We start from the raw sequence: 12,203 nt of genomic DNA on the forward strand, positions 1-12,203 counted from the left end.
AGGGGGAACCGAGGGGGAACCGAAGGGGGACCGAGGGGGAACCGAGGGGGGACCGAGGGGGGACCGAGGGGACCCCCGTCCCCCCCCGCCGCCGCCGCCGCCCCGCGCGCACCTGCCTCCCGCCGGGAGCCGCGCATGCGGCGCGCACCACCGCGCCTCAGGGCGCGGGGGGGGCCGGCGGCCGGAGCGGGCGTGTTTACACGGGGGCCGAGGGGGGCGGCATCGGCGCGGCCCCCCCGCCCCCCCCCGGCACGAATGGTCTCTTCCTCGCGCTCTATTTAATCCCCGCCGCTGCCGCACCGCCGGCTCCGGAGCGGAGAGAGCAGCGCCCGCCGTCCGCGCTGCGGCTCGGTCGCGCCGGCCCCGCGGGCTCCCGCCGCCACCGCCGCTATCATGCAGCCCCCAACCCTCGGCATCCTACTGCTTGTCGCCTGCTTCGGCAGCTCCCGGGGAAACCTCTCCCGCGACGGTGAGTGGCGGCACCGCGAGCGGGCTAACCTCTCCCCCGTCCTCGCCGCTATGGCCGGGGATGCGGGGAACCGAGCGACAGGTGCAGGGGGCGGCGGCGCGAACGGGGCCGTTATGTGGGTCAGGCAGGTGCCGCCCGCCCCGCCCCGCCCGGCCCTCGGGGCCCGCCCTGCCGCCGGCTGCGGGTGCGGCTCCCGCGGTCCCGGGCGGCCGGCGGGGCTCAAGGTCACGGCGGCGCCGGTGCTGCCCGTCGTGTCCCCCCATGGCCGCGGACCGCCCGGGGCGGGGCCGGGGCCGGGGCGGCGGAAGGTTCCAGACAGGCCCCGGCGGGCGGCGGCGGCGCGCGGCCCCTCCCGGCGCTGCCCGCGGAGCGGGCGGGGGGGGGCGGATGGAGAGTCCCCGGTGCGGCGGAGCCGCCCCGCCGCGAGGGTGCCGGGGCTCGGTGGTGACACGCGGAGGGGGGGACAGACAGCGCTGAGGGGCGGATGGAGCCCCCCGGGAGCGGCGGTGACATCCCCGCCGTGGCTGGGGCGGGTCCCCGGTCCCTCCGGTGGGAGCCGCCTCCCAAGATGGGCGGGGGGCTCGGCAGCGGCGGCCGCTCCCCGTCCCGCCGGGATGCTGCCGGGATGTGCGGGGCATCCAGAGCCGCGGGGCGCGGCGGAGCCCCGGCTCGCCAGACAAAGGGGGTTCACCGCCGGCGACAGTCGCGGAGCGGATGTGATTTTGGTCGAGGCTCGCCGGTGGCAGCGCCGTGTCCCCCGTCGCTGTGGGGCTGCGGGTCCCTGCGGGTGGCCGGCGGTGGCTCGGACCCGCCATCCCTGCCTGGCTGCTGGCGGCTGCGTTTGCCGTGTCGGGAGTCGTCTGTCGTGACAGAATCGGTGCTGCTGCGTGTTTGGGTGCGGAGGTGCAGCAGCTGGCTTGGGGCTGGGCTGGACACGCTGTGTTGTGGTCTGGGGTGGCTGACGGTGGGTCCGGTCTCCATCCACGTCCCTGCGGCCCATCAGGAGCAGGGAGGCGATTCTGGAACGGGATCGGGGGTCCCGAGGGCTGTGCAGGTGGGAGCGCGGCGCGGTGGGGACAAGGGCTGAGCCCGCAGCCCCCACAGCTCCCCCGCACCCATCTCTGTTGCTGTCACAGGCTCTGGGGGCTGGTGGCTGTGTTCCCATCCACAAATCCCGGGATTTGTTCTGGTTTTGGCCACGGTCCTCCCACGGGCACCCGAAAGAGTCACTTGGGTGTGGGTGACGCTCAGCCCCACAGCGTGGGGACGTCCTGGCAGCCCCATGTGGGGATTCTCAGCCTGTGGGGCTGGGGGTGGCTGAGCATCCTGGGGAGCGCTCCCAGGAGGGGCGGTGGCCGTGACTCGGAGCTGTCCTGGGACAGGACACAGCCCAGATGATGACACTGCAAGATTTCCTCCTGGGCTGGCCTCTGCTGTGGCCCAGCCCTGGCCACCAGTGCCAGGCTCCCCACAGTCCAGCACAGCTGGACAAACAGACCCCTAAAAAACCTTTGAGAGCAGAGGACACGGATGGCTGGGAGATGCTTGGAAAGAAGTTATTGTTGTGTCTTCGTGGTTGGTGCCTCATCCTGGAGCCCCTGAACCATCCCAGAGTGGCTCAGGGGACATCCCTTCCCTGGTGCCTGTCCTGGGGTGGGGTGGAGTCTTCTCTTTGGAGAACATTCCTCCACCGCCACAAGCATGGCAGGGTCTGGAGGAACCCCTGGAAGCCACCCAGGCACTGGGAGCACTGGTCCTGCACAAGAGGGCCCTGTCTGAGCTCTTGGCTGGCGTTGTGCTGCTGTCGGCACATTCGGCTGTTTGGGCTGGTGCGTGGTTGTCCTTGTGTGAGGATCATTCTCTCTCTGCAGGGTTATTCCACTCGGGAGTTGTGTAACCCTTTTGTTTGGACAATGCCCTGGGAGGCCACCACGGGCCAAAACCAGATGACTTGGGGCTGTTTTTTCCCCCTGGGGCACTGGAGGTATCCTCAGCCCGGCGAGATCAGGGCTTTGCAGAGAGGCAGGTTCAGGATGCTGTCCCTTGTCCTGCGGGGTGGCTTCATCTCTCTGGAGCTGCTGGAGGTGTCTGCTTGGCCAGGCCACACAGAGAAGCTCCCTCTGTCTTGGGGGGATGCCCTGTGCTTCCTGCTGCTGTCCTGGCTGGCAGCAGCCTCCCAGGCTGCCCTGCCTTTGTGGGATGGGGTCTGGTCAGGCTGGGAGAGGGGCTGGGCTCCCACAGGGCTTCTGCCATCCCCAGCCTCCGAGCAGGTGACATCTGCAGGTCCTGTTCCCTCTGCACTGGAATGTGGGAGGTTGGAGCAGGGAGAGCCCAGGGGCACAGTGGGGTGGTGGGAGCTCGGCGTTGTCTGGAGCAACAGAATCCTTTGATTGCTGCTTTCCGCGGTGCTTTTCCCCACGGAATGTGAGCAAGAGCCCCTTTCCCAGTGCCATTAGGGCTCGCCATATGCTCCCGGTGCCTGTGCCAGCACCAGCCCTTGGCTCCTGAGCCGAGGAAAGCAGTGACAGCCCTGGTGAGGCACGAAAGGGAGGGAGGGCGACCTCTCTGCATCACTCACTACCTGCTTGGCCTGATTTCGGATGACTCGGATCAGCTGCCTGGGGGAAACGAGCTGTTCCAGGGCCAGGATCAGCACTCAGCCGGAGGAGAGGGGAGGGAGCAGAGCATCCCTGTGCAGGCAGCTGGCTGGAGAGCATGGAATCCACTGCTCAGCTGGCACAATGCGTTAGGCTCAACAGGCAAGGCTGGATTTTAGGACAAAGCCTGGGATCAGGCACTGCAGAGGTGCCCGCTGCATGCCCAGACAGTGAGGGATGTGCTGGCACCACTGCCGGGGACAGGAATTCTGCCGCTGTCCTGACAATGCCGTGGGTTTTGGCATAGCCTGTGCTGTCTCCTGGGAGCGTGGTGGCCTGGCCTGCGGGCGGGAGGAGAAATCCCAACGGAATGGGGCGATGCTGCCGGAGCATGAGCTGAGCATCCCGAGGTGTGGGTACCCGTCCTCCTCTGGACAGAGAAGCGCCCTGTTTGCCCAGGATTCCCTGCCTGGGCGGTCTCCTGCCTGCGAGACGCTGCCTCTTCTCCCTCTGCCTGACGTTCCCGCCTCTCCAGGGGTGTTGGAATCGCCGGAGGAACCGGAGGCGGCTACATCTGGGGAGTCACCCTGGCGCTGGCACGGCGGCCGCGCAGCCAGATGGAGGGAGCTGCAGCAGAGCTGCTCCTGTTTGTTTTCCCTGCGTTGGTTCCTAACCTCGTTTTACCCCAATCCAGGGTGTCTCGTGCCCGTCCAGATCCCTGCAGGAGAGGAGCGGTGGGAGGGAGGGAGTGGGGCAGGATGTGGGCACGCATCCAAGGTGGTTTTGGTGGTGGTGCCAGCTTGGAGCTTGGTGGGCTCTGCTTGTGCTGCTGGGCTTGTTGTCCTGGGCACGGCTGTGCCAGTGTCTGGCCTGGCACGCCCTGCCCAGCCTGGTGTCCACCTGAGCTGCTCTCCAGGCTGCTTTTCCAGCCCTAGTGATGCCTCAGCCTTGCAGGTCCCCCAGTGCTGGTTCTGCACAGATTGAGCAGAGTCCTGGTTGCTTTGGATCTTCGGTGGCTCCACGGGCCCTGGAAGGTGCTGCCAGTGCTGTAACACCCCCACAGTCAGATGGATCTGCTCCTCCTCCTCCTCCCAGTTACTGGGTCAGCTCAGCTTGAACCATCTGGTCCAGTTCTGGCCCCTCTGCTCCTGGCCGGGCACCGGCAGCTGAGAGCAGCAGAGCCTTCATTGCGTGGGGACGGTGGGGTGGGAATGACCTCTCTGGTGCCCCGGCTCCTCACCCACCTGTGAGGGAGTGAGATTCTCCATCCCCCTCCCAGAGAGCTCCTCTTCCACCCGGGGCTGTCCTGGGGGGGAGGATGAGGAGCCAGGCGGAGTCAGAGGCAGGAATGCTCCGTGCTGCGTTTGGGCAGCCCCGGTGCCAACAGCACCAACCCAGACAAGCCAAAGGCAGCCGGTGACAGCGGAGGGAGGCGGGGAAGCCAAGGCTGCGAGCAGGGCTGGGCAGGAACGTGTTTAACCATTCCAGTCACCTGCCCAGCGTCACGCTCCGCCTGCGCTGGGATGCGGCCGAGGGCGCAGGGACCGCGGGCAGGTGTTGGATGCTGCGGCTCCCGCGGAGGCCCTGCGGTGTCTGGACGTGCTGGAGGGTAGCAGGGCTGGTGCAGACCCGGCAGCAGCAGCGTTTGCCGGGAGTTTGGCCGGGGAGCAGCAGAGCTGAGAGCTCCCGGTGTCCCTGCAGCATCCCGGGAGCTGCCCCATCCTCGGGTGATGCTCCAGGCGCTGCTTCAGCTGCAGATGCTTTTGCTCGCCTACAACACCTCAGGGAGCTGTTTCCAGGGCTGGGATGTGCTTTGGGGTGTCTGCGCTGGTGTCCAGGGCTGCAGCTCCTCGTTCTCCCTCCTGCTGCAATCAGGATCCTGCTCTGCTGCTCCCAGTCATGGGGAGATGGATCCAGGAGCACTCCTGAGGTGCTCCAGCCTGGGCTGCTGCTGCTCTGAGCTTCTCTGAACACCTTCACCCTCGTGGCACTCCTGGAGGCTCCATTTTGCTTCTCCAAGTCTCACCAACTTTGGGTTCTGGCTTTTTTTTTTTTCTCCCTGTGGTTTTGGGGACTCCAAAAGGGCCAGAACACTCTGCAGCAGCAGAGGTGACATGCTAGGATGCAGCTGATGCCGAGCACATTCCTGGGCATCCATTGGGATGTGGGAAGTCTCCACTGCACCAGGACCTGTGGGAACGGCTGGAGCTGTGCCAGGGTAGGTTTGGGTTGGAGATCAGGAAAAGGTTCTTCCCCCAGAGGGTGCTGGGCACTGTCCAGGCTCCCCTGGGAATTGTCACATTCCCGAGGCTGCCAGAGCTCCAGGAGCATTTGGACAACACTCCCAGGGATGCCCAGGGTGGCATCATTGGGATGTCTGTGCAGGGCCGGGAGTTGGACTCCATGATCCCTGTGGGTCCCTTCCCACTCCGGCCGTTCCCTGATTCTATTTGTGGGAGGTTGGGAGGAGGCGTTGGCTGTGCTGTCCCCCAGGAGAGCAGCAGAGCTGCCACGGCTTCCCCATTGCTCAGTTTTGTTATAAATATCCTCTTACAGCACCCGGGGTGTTTAGTCCTGGGGCACTGGCGAGTGACAATTCCTCAGGACACGGCTCTGCTGCCAGCATCGAGGTGGCTGCAGAGCCACCAAACCCCGTGCCAGGGCATCCAACTGGGCTGAGACACCTCGCTGGGCAGGGAGATCCTTAAAACAGAACTGTCAAAGCACAGAGCTCGTTCCCTTGGCAACAGTCATGTTGGAGATTGGCCTTAGGGTAGGAGCTAAAAAACCCACTCAAAAAATGGAGTTTCAGCTGTTGGCTGTCACACTGGGGGAGGGCGCTGGCACAGGGGTCACCCTGCCCTGTGCCCCAGGGTCTGCGGGGAATTCTCTCCTTTTCAGGGTCCCCAGGGAGCTGTGACACCGGCAAAGGCTGTCAAGGTGCTTGGGGGATTTGGGGTGGCCCAGAACTGGGGGGGTTTTCCCTCTGCTCTGCTCCCTCCCAGCGCTCTGGGTGTGACCAGCCAGCTCTGGGCTCTCCTGCTGCAGCTTGGTGGGGGTGGCAGGAGACCCTCTGAGCCGTGGGATGGCCTTGGAAGGAGGTGATCCTGGTGTCCTGGGATTTCCTGAGGATGCCACTGCCTTTTCCTGAGCAAGGTGGCACCAGCCTGGTGTGAATGTGGAAATGGGGCCGAGCGGAGCCATCCGAGGGGTTCCCCAGCTCCCTGATCCCATCCCAGCTCTCCTCTGGCCCTGCAGGGGCTGTGTGGGGTTTAGGGAGAAGGAAGAGGAGAGGAGAAGCTGCTTCCCAGCCCTGCACAGTGAGGATGGAGCCGGAGTCACACCGGGAAGGTCGGCTCTGAGAGCATGCAGCCAGGGCTGGGGGAGGAGGAGGAGGAGGAGAGGAGCATCCCATGGTCCCAGAGCACTTGGAATCATCCTCTCTGGAGCTGATTGATGCTAATTGCTGGCTGTGTCTCAGCTGTTGAACCCTGGTCAGGTGTCACCAGTGGCTCTTGGTTGTCCCCCGGGCAGGTCTGGCAGGAGGTGACAGTGTCCCTCTGGTCACAGATGCAGCCTCAGAGGTGCCCAAGGTTGTGCCAGTGCCCCTTGGACCAGCACCCTGCCCCTGGGGGCTGCTGGGGACCATCCCAAGGCCTTGGGACACCCCAGGGTTCAGGGAGGGAGGTGATGAGGAGCTGCATCTTCTTGCTGTGCCTCAGGGAATGCTCATTTACAGAGAAATCCTGTGGAATTTGGTGTTTGGGGTGAGCGGGTTTCATGTGGGAGCTGTGAAGGCCCTGGAGCCGCCACTTCCCTCACAAGCAGTGAGATCCCAATCCAGGGGCATCCAGGCGTCCCTCGTGGCTGCGGGGTCCATCCAGACTGTCCCCAAGAGGCAGATCCGGGCAGGGAGCAGATGGAGGCCAGGCTGGAGCGAAAGGTGGAGGTGGGAGGGATCCAGGTGAGGGCTCCACGTGGGAACACCCCTGTGTGGTGTCACCTGGCTCTGGGTACAGCCAGGACGAAGGAGCTGCGGGGTCCAGGGTGTTCCTGTTGGACATTGGGATCCCCCGTTAACCTCTGGATCTCACACCCTGCAAGGAGTCCTGGAGCAGTGACTGGTCCCACATCCCTGTCCCTGGCACAGCCGAGCTGGGAGCACACTCAGGGCTCTGTTTCCCACATTTAGGGAATGTTTGCGTTCCCCTGACAGTCCCTGTCCCCCTGGGATCGAACCCTTCTCCCTGGGGGAGGGACAGCTCGGAGGGAGCGGCTGTGGGGGCTGCCAGAAGGCGCTTCAGGCACCTGTGGAATTCCTGGATGGATTTATCCCTGTGAGGAAAACAGGAGCACCCTGGATTCCACAGCTACCCAGAGCAGAGCCAGGTGACACCACACGGGGATGTCCCCACGTGGAGCCTTCTCCTGGATCAGCCTGGATCCCTCCCACCTCCACCTTTCGCTCCAGCCTGGCCTCCATCTGCTCCCTGCCCAGATCTGCCTCTTGGGGACAGCCTGGATGGACCTTGGGTGTCACTGGATTGGGAAAGGAGCCGGCCCTGGACTTGCAGGAGGCTCCTGGAGGGATGGGATGTGTCCTGTCACTGTCACAGCACCGGTGACGCCGCATCTGAGGTGGAACGCAGCAGATGCACCCAAACAGGAGCAGGTTTCCCTCTCCTGGGAAATCTGCAGCGGTTCAGCTGCCTGGAATTCGGGCTCTGGGTATTCCAGACTGTGGATTCACACCCTGCTAAAATCAGCCTGTGCAAGGGATGTGCACAGCAGATGTCTGAGCCTTCCCCATCCATGAGTTCAAAATTCCCGCCCTGCCAGGATTCCCGCACGGATCCCCTGAAGGGAAAGATGCCCCGGGGCTGGGAATGGAGCTGGGGAGGGAATGGCTGGAACACAAAGTCCTTGGAGAGGAGAAGAAGGCGCCTTGGAAAACATCTGTGCCCACGGGGATGAATTGGATCTTTGTGATGCCGAACCCAGAGTAAACAGGGAAGAAGGAGGGAAATGAGAAGGGGTTTTTTGAGAAAGAAAGAGAGAAATGAGAAGGGGTTTTTTTGGGAAAGAAGGAGGGAAATGAGAAGCATTTTTGGGAAAGAAGGAGGGAAATGAGAAGGGGTTTTTTGGGAAAGAAGGAGGGAAACGAGAAGCATTTTTGGGACACGGCTGTGAGCCGGAGGCGTCGGAGGGCTCGGAGCAGTGGGTGGTTTTCCCTGGGGTTATTTCTGCCACGGAGATGTTTTCACAGCCTGGCAAAGAGCTGTGATGGGGTGGACATTCCCTGGAGAGGATCCTGCAGCTCCAGCCTCGCTTGCACGGCTGCTGGGCTCTTCCCAGGCCTCTCTCCCTGCTTGCCTGCTCCAGGTGAAGCTGCTCCAGGCAGGCAGCACCGTGGCTGCGTTGCAGAATTCCTGAGATGCAGAAGATCAATTTTTTCCTTGTTGGGAGCATCCTGGGTCTGGAGGCCCAGAGCTGCAGAGCTTTGGGGACAGTCCTTGTGGATGGGGACACTCATGCCGGGCTCCAGGAGCAGCGGAGGTGTCCACATCATCATTTTTCCACATCATTTTCACACATCATTTTCCCCCTCATAAATATGAATGCAGCCCCTCTTGCAAAAGTGCACGGCTCTAATTAATGAAATATTGATTTTTCTGGAGTGCAGCGCTTCCCCGGCTCCGCTGCACCAACGGGGAGCACAAACACGGGCAGCAGCTCTGGGCCCCACATGGGGCTTGGCACAGCTTTCCTGGGGTGGTTTTGGGGAGCCCAAGGCTGCTCTGCCTGTCCCTGGAGCTGGATCTGAGCCCTCCTGTGCCAGGTCTGGCCCTGCTGGATGGTTCCAGGGTGTCCCCAGCCTGCCAGGAGCCCTCACTGCTGGCTTGGCCCTCTCTTGGGGGATGATAACAGAGGCTTGAAGGGTCCCTGCAGCCCCCAGGCCGTGCTTTGGCCGTGGCAGTGACACAGAGGGAGGTGAGGGGACAGTGCCAGCCCTGGCGGGTGGCAGCAGCCCTGCGCTGGCAGCACTTGCTGGCACGGGCAGCGTGGATGCTCCCGGAGTGTCCAGCACCTGTCCCAGGCTCTCTGTGCCAGGACAGCCCAGAGCTTGGCTGGAGCTGGGTTTCCAGAGGGGTGGCACCCCTGGAGGGGACGGTCCCTGCTCTGAGCACCCCTGGGTCTTCTAGGACACCCCTGGCTGTGCCAGGGTTGGATTTAGTTGGGATATTGGGAAGGAATTCCTCCCTGGGAGGGTGGGCAGGCCCTGGCACAGGGTGCCCAGAGCAGCTGGGGCTGCCCCTGGATCCCTGGCAGTGCCCAAGGCCAGGCTGGACATTGGGGCTTGGAGCAGCCTGGGACAGTGGGAGGTGTCCCTGCCCATGGCAGGGCTGGCACTGATGTCCTTTTCCAGCCCAAACCGTTCTGGAATTCTGTAGTTCCATGATGCCTTAGTGAGCCTCCATCCCCAGCCCGAGCAGCCGTGGCTGCAGAGAGACCCCGTGGGAGGAGGGGGAGACCTCCGGGGTGGGTCCTGCTGCTCTGGGGGTGCTGAGCCCCCTCCTCTCCCAGCTCTGCCCCTATTCTGTCACTTCCAGCTGCGGGGATTTGATGAAATCCCGGCTGTTCCCATCTGTTCCGGCGGGTACGGAGCCCCCCTGGGGATCTGGGTCGTGCCAGGGGCTGTGCCCCCCACCCAGGACAGCTGGACACGGCCCTGGCACAGCCTGGGACCGGGGGGGATGAGGGGTCGGAGTCCTAGCGCGTGGTCCCGCGGACGAGAGGAGGGGAATGTCCCCTCTGGGGTGTCCCCGTGGTGTCCCCCAGGGTGGCGGTGGCATCCTTGGTGCGTTTAACCTCTTCCCACGCTAATTCCTTAACGAGGCCGGGCTCGGGGCAGGGTGGTAATTGCATTAATTGCGTGGGTGTCGGACCCTTGTCCTCAGCTGTGTCCGAGCTGCAGTTTGGACAGGAGCGGCTTGGAGCGTTCTAATCCCCTAATTACGGTGTGGCAGGACAAAGGCTCGTTAACTAAATTAAAACAAGCCGAGGGATGGATTCCCAGGGCGGATTCCCAGGGCGGAGCAGAGCTGTGGCGTCGCTGCGGGGATGTGACAGGGTGACAGTGTCCTGGCACTGGTGGGGTCCTGCTCAGCTCCCGCCGTGCCAGGGTCTGGAGAGAGCAGGGAATGAATCAGGGAAGAGCAAAGAGCAGAAAAAACTTGGCCAGTGAGGACGGGGAGGTTCGTGGGGATGAAGGGTCTTTACACTGGGAATGGTTTTAATCCAGTTTGATGTTTCTCTGGAAATCCTGGGACTCAGGGAATCCCAGAATGGTTTGGATTGAAGGGATCTTAAAGGATCCATTCCCACCCCTGCCATGGCAGGGACACCTCCCACTGTCCCAGGCTGCTCCAAGCCCCAATGTCCAGCCTGGCCTTGGACACTGCCAGGGATCCAGGGGCAGCCACAGCTTCTCTGGGCACCCTGTGCCAGGGCCTGCCCACCCTCCCAGGGAGGAATTCCTTCCTAAAAAATTCCTTCCTCGGGTGCTTCCAGCCCAGCCTTTCCTGGAGTTTAACAGGAAAGCCCAGCCTCGTCCTGCCCTCCTCCAAAACCTTCCTGCGACAGCTTCGGGGAGCTCGTGATGGGAGCAAAAGGATGAATTTCCCTTCACCTTGTGCATGGAAAATTAGGAAATTCAGGTGCTTCCAGCGCTCTCCGTGTTCCTCCCTCTCCACTGGCCGGGCCCGGGGGTTGTGCCGTGTCCCCCTTGTCCCTCTGCAGCTCCGCTCCTTGGCACGGCAGCTTCCCAAAAATAGCTGTCCTTGGGCCGGTGGGGGCTATCTGATCCTCGAGCTGCTCTTCCCTGCCCTTGGGCTGCTCCGCTGCTCCAGGAGCCCGAGGGAAGGGGAAGGACGAGGAGGAGCTGAGGGAATAGCCTGGGGAGGGACACGGAGCGAGTCCTTCCCCTTAGGGATGACACCGGGAGCGGGGCACTGACACCCCGCAGGTGGCACTGCATGGCCTGGGGGTGCCTTTGCCGGGATGGAGGTGGCGAATGGAGCGTCCTAGTGCCAGGAGTGCCTGGCACGGAGCCCCCGGGGCGTGGGCCCAGCTCGCTGGCACTGCCAGGGCTGTGGGGTAGGGCTCGGTGCCTCCCTGGGTGTCTCCAGCCGGGGCCAGGCTCTGCTGCTGCTCCTGGATCCCCCTGCTCTGCCGGGATTTTCTCGTGTCAGGATCCTCCGGCAGCCCTGGGGCCGTGCCAGTGTCCCCGTGAGCTGCCGTGGGGACAGCGGTGTCCCCTGTCCCCGTGGGCGCTGCAGGAGGGGCGGCAGCGCCGATCCCAGCCTGATTCCCTGCTGGGGAACAGGACCACAGGGAGAACACCCGTGTCCCTGCAGAGGCACGGGGGGACGCACACAGCTGTGCTCAGGTGGCTTTTGGGGACACCGCTGCTCCTGGGCTGCTCGGGGACGCTCTGCAGGGAGGTGACACCCCCCAATTGTCCCTCTCCGTGCGCAGAGAGCCAGCCCACGACGTCGGACGAGACCGTGGTGGCCGGTGGCACGGTGGTGCTCAAGTGCCAGGTGGAGGACCCCGATGACTCCTCACTGCAGTGGTCCAACCCTGCCCAGCAGACCCTGTACTTCGGGGAAAAACGAGGTAAAACCCCGCAGCCGGAGCGCTGAGGGGACAGCGGGGAGCTGCTCACGGGGTGACGTCCCCTCCTGCTGCCACCCCGGGCAGAGCCAGCGCAGGGGGGTGGGTGGTGGCACCGAGCCCGTTGTCCTTTTTCCCTCAGCCCTGCGGGATAACAGGATCCAGCTGGAGAGATCCACCCCCAACGAGCTGACCATCAGCATCAGCGACGTGGTGCTGGCCGACGAGGGCGAGTACACCTGCTCCATCTTCACCATGCCTGTGAGGACGGCCAAGGCCCTGGTCACCGTGCTGGGTAGGACACGGGGGCAGTCCCCCTGCTCCCCATCCCCTCCCGGATCCCGTTACCTCACCCTCGCTGTGTTTCCTGTGTGTCTCACACTCTGCAGTGCTCACCCAGCTCACAGATTTGTGGGTTTTGCCTCCTCCTCCTCCTGCAGGAATCCCCCAGAAGCCCCAAA

At 63.8% G+C, this 12,203-nt stretch overlaps 1 protein-coding gene across 5 annotated transcripts in view; it reads left to right on the forward strand.

The window, feature by feature from the left end:
• The first annotated feature begins 265 nt into the window (after positions 1-265).
• Positions 266-12,203, forward strand: part of CADM3 (cell adhesion molecule 3) — a 17,926-nt gene continuing 5,988 nt past the window's right edge. For all 5 annotated transcript variants that reach the window (XM_082298662.1, XM_082298664.1, XM_082298663.1 and 2 more), the window contains exons 1-4: positions 266-469; positions 11,605-11,745; positions 11,885-12,037; positions 12,183-12,203. In XM_082298662.1, the coding sequence (XP_082154788.1) occupies positions 394-469; positions 11,605-11,745; positions 11,885-12,037; positions 12,183-12,203 (391 nt within the window). In that variant the 5' untranslated portion in view covers positions 266-393. The remainder of the gene's footprint in view (positions 470-11,604; positions 11,746-11,884; positions 12,038-12,182) is intronic.

The sequence above is a fragment of the Coloeus monedula genome (genome assembly GCF_965178545.1).
Source record: "Coloeus monedula genome assembly, chromosome: 29".
NCBI classification, from domain to species: domain Eukaryota; kingdom Metazoa; phylum Chordata; class Aves; order Passeriformes; family Corvidae; genus Coloeus; species Coloeus monedula.